The sequence below is a fragment of the Hirundo rustica genome, chromosome Z (assembly GCF_015227805.2).
Source record: "Hirundo rustica isolate bHirRus1 chromosome Z, bHirRus1.pri.v3, whole genome shotgun sequence".
NCBI classification, from domain to species: Eukaryota; Metazoa; Chordata; class Aves; order Passeriformes; family Hirundinidae; genus Hirundo; species Hirundo rustica.
In genome coordinates this window covers 57,923,152-57,938,727 of record NC_053488.1, presented here as the reverse complement: position 1 = coordinate 57,938,727, position 15,576 = coordinate 57,923,152, and the positions used below count along the sequence as shown (strand labels likewise).

General features: G+C 37.8%; 1 protein-coding gene across 1 annotated transcript in view; it reads left to right on the top strand.

Moving 5' to 3' along the window:
• The window catches only part of SMC5 (structural maintenance of chromosomes 5), a 44,007-nt gene extending 30,296 nt beyond the window's left edge, over positions 1-13,711 (top strand). Inside the window, exons 17-24 of the mRNA XM_040090456.2 lie at positions 1,136-1,258; positions 4,149-4,274; positions 4,910-5,005; positions 5,366-5,470; positions 5,684-5,803; positions 8,506-8,685; positions 8,779-8,874; positions 12,084-13,711. Coding sequence (XP_039946390.1) covers positions 1,136-1,258; positions 4,149-4,274; positions 4,910-5,005; positions 5,366-5,470; positions 5,684-5,803; positions 8,506-8,685; positions 8,779-8,874; positions 12,084-12,221 — 984 coding nt within the window. The 3' untranslated portion in view covers positions 12,222-13,711. The remainder of the gene's footprint in view (positions 1-1,135; positions 1,259-4,148; positions 4,275-4,909; positions 5,006-5,365; positions 5,471-5,683; positions 5,804-8,505; positions 8,686-8,778; positions 8,875-12,083) is intronic.
• Positions 13,712-15,576: the final 1,865 nt, after the last annotated feature.

Genomic DNA, 15,576 nt, shown 5'->3' with positions numbered 1-15,576 from the left:
GAAGGCATGCAACATTTGCTATTGTCAATGTTTTCAGGCTAGCTTTTGTAATTGTTGAATAATCTTAACTGTTTCCAGTTTTCATCTCCTTTCTATTTTTTTTTTTTAGTTTGTATTTCTGATAATTATTTTAAAATTGCTTAAGAGAATTGGAAACAAATAAACTTTTTCCTGTGCCCAACTTCATACTGTAGAAACTTTGCATTGAAATGACAAATAATGAAGATCTCAGACCTTGGCTCAGCATTGTGGTCAGATTCTATCACACTCAAAATTTGTCTTGTAGGTCCCCTAGGTCTACAGTTGAAACCTTATCTTCCCTTTCATTAAGGTAGAGGATTCATTTGCATTTATATGCTGATCATAAAAAACCATGGTAAACAGTTGCTTTCAATGGCCTATAATTGTAGCTGCTCTTTAGACAGTAAACAATCTGTTGATGGTTTTGAAGCCGCTGGACTGTTCCGGAGGCTGACTAGTTTGAAAAAAACCCCAAACATTTTTATGTCAATGTTGTCAAACCAGGTTCTAGGGATCACTAAAATCTGTTATGTAACTTGCCAAACACAGCCTTGTTTAGTTGTCATGTGCTGTTCAGTTATGACATCAGATATAAGAGTTGCTGTACATCTTGTCAGTCAGCTGCATAGTTATTACAAGATGCATGTGTCTTTTGTGTTTTATTTTTTGACCTTTTGCCATCTCCGTGTGTGACATATGATGTCCACCAAAATCCGCCTGTTGGATTCTTCTGTCTGCATAATAATTGAGATGGCCTTAGCTTTTCTTTCTTATATTTCACATGTTGGTATATAGTGAAGGGAAAGAGAAGGGCTGAGGGAGGGTTGATGTAAAATTTTGGGTTGGAAGAGTGTGTCTATCTACATATGTGTATTTATATAGATTTGGTTGAAGTTACAGAAATGATACATAGATACACTTAAAAATACATGAGGACTATACATTTTGAAGAACTTGGGTCACCACTTTTCATTGAATTTGACAGCAGTATTGATGAGCTGAACACAGTGTGAGGTTGTATGTTACGACTGAAGGGATGGATAGTTTCTAAAGTAGTGATTATATCAGTTTTGAGTCTGGTGAAAAAAGCTCTGCTCTGTTTTCCTGTATGTAGAGGATCATACCACTGAACATGGTCAAAGTAGCTTTGGCTCTTCAGATGACCAAAATGACTGCTGAGAAGAACAGACTACAATCAGAGTACAAAGCAGGAACTGTACAACTAAGAGCTGCACAGGTAACAATATTTATGAATACTGGGGTATCTACTATGAAAACATCTCACTGGGAAGCCTTTATGGCGTGGAAAAGGATGCTTCTGTCTTCGTTTAGAAGTGGGTGTTAGTACTGCTAAATATTCAGTCTTGATTTCTGTAGTTTGACTTCAGCCTCTTCATTTAAAGCAGAATAGTAGCTTTGCCACATAGTTAAGATGGCTAAGCTGTGCCACTCAATCTTCTTATCCTGGATCTTTTTATTGTAATAAAAAGCATGTGAAAGGGCCAGATGTTACTTGAAGGACTACTTTCTTCTGAGTCTGTCCATAAACAAAGGAGCCCCAAGCCACATGGGGAATACAAGCTCAAGGTGAACCAGAAAGTGCAGCAGCATAATAAATTTACCTTTCTTTCATAACTCATTTTTTCATACTGCAATTAAATTCCTTTCTTGGAGGACGGAAAAGAGACTAAATGGTCCTTTTCTTGGTGGATTGTATTAGGAAGCTATGCTTTCTTCAGGTAAAAAGTCTGAGGAGTTAGTTGCACAGCAAGTACATATTTCTAAGAGCAGAGCATGCTGTCATTGCTTGTGGATTGCCGCAAAGCAATACAAATGTTTGTATTTGTGTAGTAGTACAGTCTTTCAGGGCACTGGAGAATAAACAGTCAAAGTAAAGGGTGGTAAGTTGGGGATATTTCTTTGTCTTGCAAGAGTTTAGCCAATTATAACCTAGTAATTCAATTTGATCATAAAAATAAAAGTAAAAATTAAAAAGTAGCTTGAAAGATAGGAAATACTTAGTTTGCATGGATGGGTGCTTCCAAAAAGAATGATCTTAGCATTTAGTTAGAAAACCATTCGAGTTCTAGTTACAATCACTGGCTGGAAAATTAGATAGAGGAGAGCTTCTTAAGAGGTGCAGAAAATAACATGAACAGAGAGACAAGTCCAGCATGTTACTTAGAAAACCACTGTTGCATAAGTTCTTACACATGATGCATCTTTTACTTGGTTTATCAAAGTTCAGTGAAAATCATTGCATTGCTGGAGCTCAGTAAGGAGTAAGAATGATAACAAAGCCGTGAACCTCATATTGGTAATCTATATTGTCACTGAGAAATTCATTTAATGTTTTTAGTTGTCTGCACACATCTTCATCATTTAGGGAGTAGCTTGGGCTGGTACATAGATGTCTGATCAGATCAGTAGACAGGATTTTCGATTTCTAACATTCTGATAATTCTTAAAAATTGTCTCCTTCCTATTAAAGGGTGTGTATGAGTCAAGTGGAGTCCCACTGAGGCCCCCTCAGGAAGCCAACAAGAACAGTAACATTGCCACGTGCTTTTTAATGTATTGAAGAGATATGGAATCAGAACCTGAGTGGTTTTGTTTATATTTGTCTAAATTTTATTTTGTGTGTTGGCATTGACAGTAAACTTGCAAAGTTGAGTGAATATTGAAACTTAGCTTGTTGAACTGTCAGTGCATTTATTCTAGTGCATGTTTCATAGTAACATCAAATATCTTCTGCTTTCTAGCTTTTCTGTCACATACAGAAGTTTCTCCTGCCAAATATATGTTTTTTTCTTCACTGAAGAATTTTACTTAACTCAGCTTGGATCAGGCATATTCAGTATTGAATCTGTTTCAGATTTGAAGTGCCTACAGATCAACTTGAAATCTTGTTTCATGCAGCTCTGCAGAGTTCCCTTCATGTGGAAGCTTTATATACAATTGAGAAACGAGATTCCCCACTTCAGATGATTCAGAATTGATTTGGGCTCTGGAAATGATCAAACACATAAAATTTATGCTTCTCGTATGAAAAAAGTATGGGTGTCTCTCACGGGATCTTTTGCCTTCATTATCAGACCAAAATGTTTCAGATGAAGCCAGTTGACTTTTAAATTTGTGGGATCCCAAATACTATTGCAGGGCATCTGCAGATATCCAGCGGAGCGTAACCATTGTGCTGAACAGTTGTGTTTATGCTAATCCAGTATAGATTGAGGTCTTGACTGTAAAGGAAAGGAAGGGCATCCTCCCTTTACTGTTTTATCTGTATGATTCTAATGCCAGTCCTTGCAACCCACATGACATTCCCCTTCTCTGCAGCAGTCTTCATGAAGTAGAAGGGGTGGTCTAAAAAGGCCTCTTCTAAAAATTTTCCAACCTATCTGAAAACACCAACACAGTATAGAAAAATATTTTTACACAATTATATATCTTCCACAATTGTGGAGATTGTGAAATGCTTATCTGTAAGGTAAAGATCTATTTTGTAGTACTTGGTGGAGAGGGAGGGAAGAACAGGGTGTTTTTGAGTTGATACCTGCTAAGAACAGCAGCCCTAACTCTTTTGTGTGAGATGATCACTAATGATCATAACCATTACTACTGCTTCTGTTGCATTTAGTAAATCAAGATCCGTTACTGTTCCAGAGAGTAGTGAGAGTGACTGTCAGTGTCTGTGTCCTGTATTTTAAAACTGTGGAACAAGCTTCTCTCTAATAGTTTGATTTCCAAATGAAAACGGAATTTTTTTCACCACTAGAGGGCTCCTGTATTTAGCTGAAGTGCACAACAATAAAACTTGGGAAGATAACTCCTGAATCTATATGCACACTTGTTAAGCTGAGAGAAAATAAATTTAGCTGTTTCTGAAGGACTTGCTTTTGATCAGTTTACCTTGGCATCTGTTGACTTGATGAGCAGAGAGGCCTAATGAGTTCTGTTAGCTGAAGCAAAATTTTTTTGTATTTTATAGTCTGGTTTCACCTCCTTTTTCTGCTTCAGATGTGGTTTGTTGCTAGTGTGCTAGTGTTGCCTCTGAAAATTCAGAATAATATTTTAGAAAAAGATGGTGGTGATTTTTAAAAAATACCTTTTAATATTTCTAACAGCAACGTTTTCATGAACTGGATAATAGGAAGCAACTTCTTTATGAGAAGTGTATTGAATTGATGAAACAAGCTCGATACGTCTGCAGATTGGGTCCGGATCAAGATTTTCCAGAAGAATTTCAAGTTGTATGTACAAAAAGAAATTTTCATATATCTCTTGAATTTCTAACTTCTCCTGCAAAGAATATTGTATATTTTTTATTAGAAGGCTCCCAGTAAAGGATCACATGTACTTTTATTACTGTTAGCCTTTTAAACCACCTTTAAAATAGTTCTGAGATAACCCTTTGACTACAATTTTGTTTTGTGCGCAGGGAAGAGAAAATTAGATCTGTAATTTCAATTGAAATCCACAGTCTCGTGTTCACAAAAATAAATAGAGGCCATATTTTTCAACCTTCCTGCTCTAATGGAGCAACACAAAAGAACTGAGGTCTGGACCCAGCCTTTTTTTCACTTGCATGACTTATCTAGTATAGTCCATGTCTTACACCAAATCTCTGAGTATCACTGCCTGCACAAGATAGGCATCTAAGAAGCAACAAATTATGTATGGTAATTATGTAATAGCACTTCCATCCTTCTTTCTCTATCCAGAATAGTTAGTGAGGGAATCTTATTATGTTAAATTTTGAGTATGTGACACCCTGATTCAAAGTAACAAAATAGTTTATGGTTTGTTTTTTTTTTTTCTTTTTTTAAGAGAACTGGAGTCCTTCATTAGTATTGCTTTGTAACATGTGCAGTCTTTTGTCTTATAGGCTTTTCAGACTCTTCCAGACACATTGGAGGAAATTGATGCTTTTCTGAATGAAGAGAAAACCAGGGCTTCCTGTTTCACAGGCCTCAGTGCTTCGGTATGTTCACTGCTTTCCCTCCTCCTCTGTCCACATTGTACTTTGTTTCCCACTCTGTGCTGGATCTCTTGGTATAGTAAGCTAGACAGTAGGAACAATGTGCTGTAAATGCTAGATTCTGCATCTACTCAGATTTCAAACAGGTTCTTTTAAAAAGATGCCTTGAAAAAGTTGGAATAATCTGAGAGAAACAAAGCTTTGCAGTTTCCTTGCTTTAATGCTAAAAATCTGTCCTGTTTAGTGTGCAGTGCAGTGGTCTGTGTAATTGTGTTTGAACATTATCAGTGCAGTGTGGTATTTCTACAGTCAGGGTTAGAATTAGCAAATATTTTGCTGACTGCTTGTTTTTTATTCTGGCAGGTTGTTGAAGAATACAATAAGCAAACACAGGAAATACAGCAGTTGACAGAATATCTAGAGGAAAAGAAAATTGAGTTGAATAACTATAAGCAAAACATTTCACAGGTAATAGCTCAAGTTACTACTTCTGTATCATTATTATAATTCTACATCATTGTAGGAATGGATGTACAGAAATAAATGGTAAAATTTCAGATTGTTTTGAATGTAAAGTGAAATGTTAACTTCCCTAATTATGATGTTTTTTCAATGTAAATGCTATCTCCAAGGGAAAATTTGGTTCTTAAATTGATTTTACACGGATATGTCTACTTTTAGGTGAAAGAAAAGTGGCTAAACCTCTTGAAAGTAATGATTGAACAAATTAATGGAAAGTTCAGTAGGTTCTTTAGTTCTATGCAGTGTGTCGGTGAAGTTGATCTTCATATGGAAAATGAGGTATGACAGATTTTTTTTGTATAACATTCATATTTTCTTGAATAATATTTTGGTCATGTATTGCTAGAGAAAAATAACACAATGTCATGTGGAGACTTTTTAAAAACACACTGAACTTTTACTTAACACTTCTGATGTACAAGAACTGACTTACCAGTCTGATTGAAAGCAATTGACTAGGACTTCACCTCCTGACTTTTGGAATAGGCCTGCAACTTACGCTGCTTGTATTTACTTAGTTGTTTCTCAGATTTAAGAAGCTTATGATTTACTTCTGCATTTTCAGCTAATTTTTGTCCTCTATTATCTAAATCTGTCTGCCTCTATTATCTAAATTTGTCTGTTCTGAAGGCAGCTGTCATTTGGCCTATCCTGTTACCTTCTCAGTAACCTTTATAGGTAGGGTTTACCTCTGGTGAAGAGTTTAAAGCATCAATAGAAGTTGGGGAGAAGTATTCACTGCAACAGTGAGCAGAAGAAGGAAATTTGGTATTTTGTTTTAAATTTATCACTGAAATGATGATGTCAGGACTTTTGTATGTTAGCACATAGACTACACAATAGTGAAAGTTACCACAATAATTCTTTTCTTGCTTTTTTGCTGTTGTAAATTACTCAAGCAGCTTTTCTTAAAATAGCAGTTGCAGTTATTACTCAGGGTAGAAGAGTGACTGGTAAGGCTCTTTATATGAACTGCATAAAAATGTTTGCCTAGAGACTAGTAATATGAAACAGTAGAACATTAAAACGTAGACTTTTCAGGTCTTTTGATCTCAACAGATCTGTATTACACAAAAACTATCTTCTGGATAAAGCTATATTGGGAATGACAACACAGAAGGAACAGTAAAGCAGTTTAAAAGCAAAAAGCGTGCGGAGTGCCTTTCTGAATCTCTTCTTTGGAAGGTCTTGCTTTTCTCTAGCAAAGGTGTCACAAACAGTTTTAAGAGATTAGCTATCAGTACTGTGCCAGTGACTAAAACTTCTTTCCTCAAGGGATCAATGGCTACAATCTAGAAGGGTGGATAATCTGTTCTTGAGTTTGTATTCCTTACCATTTTCTTCAGGAGAATCTTTTGCCTCACCTGTAGATACGAAGAGAGAGACTCTTGACATAGAAGTACTTTTTATTAGAAATATTTCTGTGACACTGAAGTTCAAGCCTCTGTTAGTTTTCCCTATGGAGATCTTGAGATCTGTGCATATCCTTGGTGACACTAGCTGCTGTCACCATTGGATAATGGGAGGAATTGGATATTAGGAGGAACTTCTTTACAGAAAGGGTGATTAAACATGAAGTGGTCTGAGGAGGGAGGTGATGGAGTCACCATCCCTGGAGGTGCTTAAAGGATGACTGGGCAGAGCACTTAGTGCCATGGTCTATTTTCCGGGTTGGTGTTTGGTCATAGGCTGGGCTCTGATCTCAGAGGCCTTTTCCAACCTGAGTGATTTAGTGATACAGTGTGAAATGCTTCAATGTAAAGGTTCTTCCTTTACATCCTAGCAGAAGCATCTGTGACAGTCTGACTTACCATGGTAGCACTTAGTAGCCAGAATTCAAACTGCTAGCCATGATAACCCTCACATTCCTTGATTCACCACAAGATATTTTGAGCATCATTTTTGTCAAGTTTTGGAACATCTGTCAGTAACACAAACTGGCATTCAAAATAGTGTGGCAGTAGTCAAGATCTGACTCATCATGGCTGTGTTTCACAAAAATCTTTTTCATTTGGTTTTGCTAGTCTCTATGTTGTTCACTTTTTCCAAGCTAGTTTCAGTCTTTGCCAATGCATCTGCAATTACAGTGGGCCTAGAGACCTTAGATTCTGGGTTCTATTTATATATGAAGTTGTAATCAGAACAACTGACAAAATCACAAATACATTGGAAGCACTCACAAGGATCTTCAAGTGCAGCTCTTTCAGTAAATGGCCCATGCAGGAATTGAACCCACAACTTTGTTTTTGTTAGCATTGTACTCTGACCAACCAAGTGAACTCAGTGGCCACTGAACACAGCTTCAGGAGTAACAGAGAGGACTCTGAACATTTTTTTTTCATCTTAAGCATGAATGCACGTCATTGCATGGTGTGTCTTTTGAACCACATCTGTTATCCTGATATCTTGCATCATTGGCTGAGGCTGCTGCTGAGTTTCACTTCCCTGTTAAAGAAAAGCCAGGGTTGAAATCCTTGCATGTGGTCTTCCCTTTGAAGCATGAAAAGGAAATGGCTGTCCTGAAGGATTTTGTGCTGCTTGCACTTGAAGAGGTTCAGATTGGTACTACACACAAGACCATTACTCCACTCTTCAAATTGATGGTATCCTAAGGCATTTTCTTCTGATGAATGGGATTTATAGGGGCATTGCTTTCTCTTTTTTCTAGCTAAGATTTTTGTTTTCCTGTTGATGTTCTTACTACGTATGAAGCCTTTCTTAACAGGAATTAACAAATTGTAGTTGTGGAAGGGGAATGGTATTGGAAACTCTCTAGCAAAAGGAGACAGGAGTTATGGAAAACAGATGAAACAATTAATATATATATATATAGATGAACCAGAATTAATATATTGATTTTAAGTTGAACTTGAGTGGTTGGTAGACCCATGTACATTTTATAAATGTCCTTTAGTTTGCATGTCATCATAAAATAAGCTACAATACAAAGAAAATTAGTTTAAATGTACTGGCTTTCACAGGAGGAGTATGAGAAGTATGGAATTCGCATTAGAGTCAAATTCCACAGCAGCACTGAGCTTCATGAGTTGTCTCCATATCATCACAGTGGAGGTGAGAAAACTGTTTCCACTATGTTATACCTGATGGCTCTGCAAGAACTCAACAGATGTCCTTTCAGGGTTGTTGACGAAATAAATCAGGTGAGAATCAATAGTGTGGTATCGCTCTTTCAGTATTCAGATGCTTATGACATAGTGGAGTGAACAGATTTTATTTTTTTTTCTTCTTTTCAGGGAATGGATCCAATGAATGAGAGAAGAGTTTTTGAAATGGTTGTGGAAACTGCTTGTCAAAAAAGGACATCTCAGTACTTCTTCATTACACCAAAGGTGCGTAGCAGAAAATGAAGTAAGAAGTTTAAAGTGTAGGAGAATTGGATTTTATGTGATAATACGCTGATAAACACTGTAACTTACCTCTGTTTTACCTAAGAACTTTGGATTAAAGAGAGGATTTGTCCATTTTAAGGACAGTCAGGCAAGAATACAGACAACTTAGACCAAGGCACATCTCAGAAACCCACTCTGGAGTTGCAGCCTCACTGCAAGTATCATGTGTTAACAACCAGTGGACAGGGTTACCATGGAAAAGTCTGTAAAAGGTAATGCCTCTAGCTAAACACAGAATTCAGACTGTAGCAGAGACCAACATCCAGACAAGTCAGATGATACTGGAGGAGGAGCCAGGCTAGTGCTGCTGACATCAGAACTAGAAAGTCCCACATGATTACTTGGATAGTTTTCCTGTATTAATCTGAGACTTAGAGGGTCAGAAAAGGTGAGATCCATGCTCCGAGAGGGACAAGTTTAATTGTACTTTTCGGTCAAAATTTAAAAAAAGGTAGTTGACTTACTAGTCACATAGCGATGCAGTGCCAAGGCTTGAAAGGCATAAATAGGGTGGCTGTTCACCGGCACCATTAACAGAGATTAGTGTTATGTTCAGCTTGATCCAAGACAAATTGAAACAGTAAAGATTACTTGTACAGGGAGACAAGAGTCAGTAATATGCTGCTTTTTATTAAGATATCACTTCTGTATCCCATTATACACTGTGTCTTAGAAAATCTGGCTGGTTTGCCCTGTTTTTCAGTAAAGACCAGTTGAAGGGTCTGAGTAAAGCCACCTCATACCATTTATCTCACTGGAAAGAGATAGAAGATAATGCTTATTCCTTCTGATCTTGCAGTATGCTTACCTCCATGCAGTTTGGTCGTTTCCTGACCACATTACTTCTGTGTTGTTCTGTGTTGCAGCAGCTCCCTCCTTAGAGGATAGAAATGAACGGAAACACAGGTTCCTTGTTTATCACAGCATGAAAAGGGTCCTGGTTTATTCCTCTTTACAGCTTAGCCATTCTGATTCCAGCCATTCACTGACTGGCTGCAGCAAGCTCCAACTGTAGGTTTCTCTTGCAGTCTCTGAATGCAGGCTTTTACCTAGCTGGACTGTGTGACTGCAGGTTCCAGCAACAGGCTCTAACTGCAGACCCTGACTGATCTCACAGCAGTGATTCTCTCTCCCCAGGATACTTCTTCATCATCTTCGTGTTCACAATCCTCTGTGGTCCCTTCACCAGCTAACCCACTCCCTTTTATCACACTCATCTTTATTGGATATAGCTGTAACTCATCAGGGGTGAGGCTGTATTGGGTAATTAACTCAGCTGTTACATATCAGGAGCAAGGTCACCTGTGTTAACTTCTCCTACAGTTCTGTGTTATCTCTTCCCTTTTGTCGTGGGATTCCTCTCCTTACTGAATCAGCTTTTCCATGCACTCTTCTACTTAGAACAGAACAATTGGATGTTGAAAGATAGCTCAACTAATTCTAATGCTTCCCAAATTTAAGGAGTTGTAGAAAATTGCTGTCAGGGGTCCAGAGTCTGTTGTAAAAGTTGAGTCTGTTGTCAAAGTACTAAGAGTAGAGACAGGGAAAAATTGCGTATGCAGAGCTAACCAGAAAGATCAAAATAAAAAATAAAAATGCAGAATTAAAAAAAAAAAATCTCAGAACTTTAAAAAAGAAAAAAGTCAGAATCATGATAAGAGGAAACTCAAGGACTATGTTGCAGCATTATTCAGCAGCAAGAGACAGTATTACAAAGAGGTGGCTAAAGATAATTCTTTATGCCTCCTTCCCTCTTCCCCCTACAAGCAGGTGACATGGCAAGTTACAATGGCCTGTCACGAGAAAACTTAGTGAGAGAGCACATTGTGTAAAGGCTTAGTTGATTTAGTTGATTGGTTTAGTTTGTGTGGGCTGCATTAGAGGATGATTAAAAGGCTGCAAAGGGCAGGCTGAGAAGGCCGGACTCTGCTGTTCGTGTACTTTTAGAGGAACCTGCAGGTCCTAAGCCTATGTTATACGTCACCACTTACTAGAGAGCAAGTAGGTAATCACCTACAAGAAAACGTGACAGTTTGTTATATTAAGCCAAGTTCCATGTGTATACCCAGTGGATACAGGAAGAACAGCGACTCTTTTTTTCAGTATGTTGACACCCCCCCGGTTGTATTTTTAAGCAAGCTGCAAAGGGTGGGGATATAAATTAATATGCGATAAAGTTGATTAGGGATATTGTATTTTGAATAGTAGCGATTCACTGTTATAATAAATAGATGAACTGACTGTTCTTAGAAGTGGGTTTGAAAATTAGGATTTTTAATACAAATCTGTGATGAAACAGATTACGTTTATTAAGCATACAGATAATCACCATGTTGAAAGCTAATCCTTTTTTCATGGGAAAGCAAGATTAGAATTCTAAATAATCTTAAGTTAGGTAACTTATATTGAAAACAGGATTAATTTCAGTACAGACAAACATAAAATGATATAAGGCATAAATGCCTAAATGACTGGGGAGAGGGAAGTGACAAGTTGAGCATCAGTTGCGGGTAAATTGTTCAATGTCACCCTGAGCACTGCTTGTAGTACGCAGTTTGCATGACATCTTTGATGGGCTTTGCTGGGCTTGCGTTTGGCAAGGTTTGGATTACAATAAGTATCCAGCTTTGTTTGTTACACTTCAGAAAAGTACAGTACAGGGGCTGGAATTACTCTAGAAGGTAGCAGTGCAACTTCTAAGTAATTTTGATTGTTTTGAGTTTCCACTAATAGAAATTGCTTAGCTCAAAGGAGCACAAGGCTAAAAGAAGGACACAGATTTACTTGAATACAATTACTATCTCCTGTCCTGCCCTGGGGAAAAAAGGGAAAAACGTTATTCTGTGCCCACAGAGGAGTGGAGTTATTCTCTGGATACAGCAAAAAAAGCAATGAGATCAATGGCAGCAAGAAGGTACAGATTAGATATGAAGATTTTCTTCTAATAAGAATAGCAGTGCATGGAAATTGGCTGAAGAAGGGGTACCTTCGAGGGGGTTTCTGGGAACAAATACACTTCATTTGTCAGTTTGTAATCCTAGTATAGTGATATTTTTGAGATCTAAGGCTTTTCATAGATCTTATTCAGCTTTCTTAGATAATAGGGAACATCTAGCTATTTTGACTTTGGTTTCTGTGTTTTTCACCAGCTCCTCCAGAATCTCAGTTACCATGAGAAGGTGACTGTGCTGCTTGTCTACAATGGAACTTTTATGCTGGAGACACACAAATGGAACTTGAAACGCATCAAGAGACGGCATCGGCGGCTTACAAGGATGAATGAATAGTGCTATATAGCTATAGATGCATAGTTCTACAGAAGTATTTTATACATCTTTCTTGAAACATCTGGCTTTCAAGAATATAGCAACTGTCAAAAGAGGAAAACCCTCAAAGAATTGATAATTGAGAACTTTGGTTCTTAAAACTTACACAAATGTTTGACAGATTTGAAATGCATGATTTTCTTTTTTTTCAAGTCTTTCATAGTGGTCACTTTCTCCAAATAACCTACTTTTCTCAATAGTAGGTTTAAACTATTTTTTTCTTCTTTTTTTCTATTCTGTTAGTTAATGCAGCATCAGAAGTGCAAGTAATTTTTCTATATTATCCTGGACTTATTCTGTGACTGTAGTTTTTTAGAGGTTGAATTTTTTTTCCAAAAATTGGAATTTGCTTTTGATAAATAATTTTACTTTATCACAGATACGGATGTTATCCCATTTCCCTATTGAACTGCTATTTTTTGAAAATAATTCAGGTGATCTGTAGAAAAAAAATGGTTTGTAATGGTTTGTTTTGTAAAAATAAACCTGAAATTAATATAAATAATATTATTCTATTAATATATTATTGTTGAGTAAATATTTTCTCTCAAAATTAATAAATAAATATAATAACATTTCATTTTGTAGTTTTTCTAGCAAGTCTGTTAGCAAGGAGACTAACAGAATTCCTGGTCTTCCTGAAACAGTGAGCTAATGAGCTTGCAGAAGTAAAACTAAGCAATATGTAACTTCTTGTGTGTTTATTTTTCTAAGTAAAGCTTGATACAGTTGATACATGGTGATACAGAAAATAGTGCTGCAGATTTGACAGGAGGATTTTACAAGGGGTCAGCTGCATTGGAGTGATTGTACAGTCAATTGCTTTTCAACAGAAAGCCATAAAAATTTTTAATGTAGTGTTGGCCATAACTGTTAAGCAGTTATGGAAATGCAGGTTACAACAGAGTGTTGAACACCTAAAATAAAGTCCTGATTATTAAGTTAACTATTAAATAAGTAAAATTCAACAATTCAATGTCTGCTTTGAGTGGGTGTTTTTCTTAACAGCATCCTGGCAATGAACTTTTCTTGTGAAACTGGTAAGTCAGGCTTTGATATTCATGTATTTGAAATAAAATAACACACGCAAAATACGAGCTGGAATCTGGAAGGTTTTAGGTTTTAAAGGGTAAGCATTGTAGTTGTTCTTTTAAGTAGACAGATGAGCCTTCAGTGCTGTGGAGAACCACACATCCTGTTACTGCAGGCCAGTCTTGGTCAGTGGAATTTTCTGATTGTGAAATGGGTTCCTGGAGTAATTTCTATGATTATTAGAATCCCAACACAAGTACTGAACAGAAGATATAAAAGTGTGGAAACTCAGGCTGTGATCCAGAGTTAATTTGGTCATCAGAGTATCTTTAACATAAGTGAGGTTACAGGCATATCTGTCTGTCCACTGTATTGAAAGAATTTGTTTTTATAAGTATTCTTGAAAATTTTCTATTATTGGCAGGTTTCTTCATGTGAATGGTTTCTTTACCCTCTGTCGTTAGTATTGTTGCTAATACTGTTCACTTTCATATCTCATTGCTGTGTGCAGTAAATAGTTCTTAACTCTCTCAGCCCATGAGCTTTGTCTTTTGTGCCTCCAGTTCCCTCCAGAACACTGCAGGGGGAGGGAAAATGGAGCAAGAGAGTGGTTTCTGGTTTGGAGAGTCTTGTAGGGGCAAGAATTGGGGAGTACCATTCCTAAACCAGGACAGGCACAGTGTCTGATGGGAGGTGTCTGACAGAAGAGCTACATCATGGGAAGCAGGGGAGGGGGGAACCTTGGCACTTTAACTTCTCTGTAAATAACTGAGCCAGAATTGCTTTCTTTACTTCTGACTCACTGAAACACAGTGTCCAAAATTACTTTTCTTTTTCTGGAAGCATTTTTTCCCCCATACCTTACTAATTAGGAATAAAACCACAATTCAGTACACTATAATTTGTGAGAGGATATGTGGAAGGGAGTTCAATCCCCCTCTGCTCCAAGAAAAAATTCTTTCTGCCTAATGTTTCTGCCTAAACATCTGAAAATCCCATGACTGTTTCTCTGTACTATTGCATCCAGACTAGTCTTGCCAAAAACCATGCTCATTGATGAGCTCATTGATCCAGTGTCCTTTGCATATGCCAATAGTTTGGGTGAAGGGCAATTTTTGTAGGAGGGGCTGATCTAGTAGTTGCTATAGCCTCATTTTACTTTGGTCTGACTTCAGCCATTGACAAGGCTGAATTAATAGGGAGGGGGAGGTAAGTGCAGAAAGCAGATAATCTTTTTTAGCCAGTGAAAGCTTTTCAGGCTTGACTCTACCAGTGTGGAAAGCCATCAAGGAAAGCATGGAAGAGTAAAGGTCAGTAGTAGCAGTAGAGGCAGAAGTAACAGAAGTGATAAACAGCACTACAGCAGCCTACCTACGAACCTCTCATGTAGCTCAGCTCTTTCTGAGTGGTGTAATCCTCTGACACCAATTCCCATCTTTATGCTTTCTGCCAAATTCCTCCATCTTTTCTCCATTAATTTGCTCCCCAGTTACTCTTGGAAGTAATTCCTCAATTGTCCAGCCTTTCCTCTGTTGATATGTTACCCCCACTCAGCCAATGTGGGGGTTTGACAGTTGTACTGGTTTTGGCTGGCACAATTTTCTTCATAGAAGTTTGTACGGGGTTATGTTTTGGGTTTTGTGACCAGAACACTGTTGGTTACATAAGGATGTTTTTGTTACTGCTGGGCAGTGCTTTGCACTGCACTGATGCCTCTTCTGTTTCTTACACTGCCCTAGGAGCACAAGAAGTCTCTAAGAAGCTGGGACGGGACAGCTCTATAAGTCTATAAGAAGCTGGTGGGACAACTGACCAAAAGGCAGTGTCTTGCTGTATGACATTGTCCTCAGCAGTAAAAGACAGGGGAAGAAGGGGTGTTCAGAGTTTTGTCTTCTGAAGTAACACCTGTGTGCGGTAGAGCCCTGCTTTGCTGGAGGAATAGCTGAACACCTGCCTGTTGATGGAAAATAATGGATGACTTCCTTGTTTTGCCTTGCTTGTGCACACAGCTTTTGCTTTCCAAATTAAACATTTTATCTCAACCCAGAACTTTTCTCACTTTAACCATTCTGATTCTGTGACCTATCCCATGGGGGGAGGGTGGCTGTGTGGCCCTGAGCTGCTGCCCAGGATTAACCCACCACACGAGTGTATGTTGGTCTCAAAACAAGACATTACATCTGCCATTTCTGCACCCAGAGCTAAATGAGATCTGAAGGTGATTTTTCAAAAGAAAGAAAAACAAAACAAAAACACGAGGAACAGCCAGAGTCAAACACCTGCT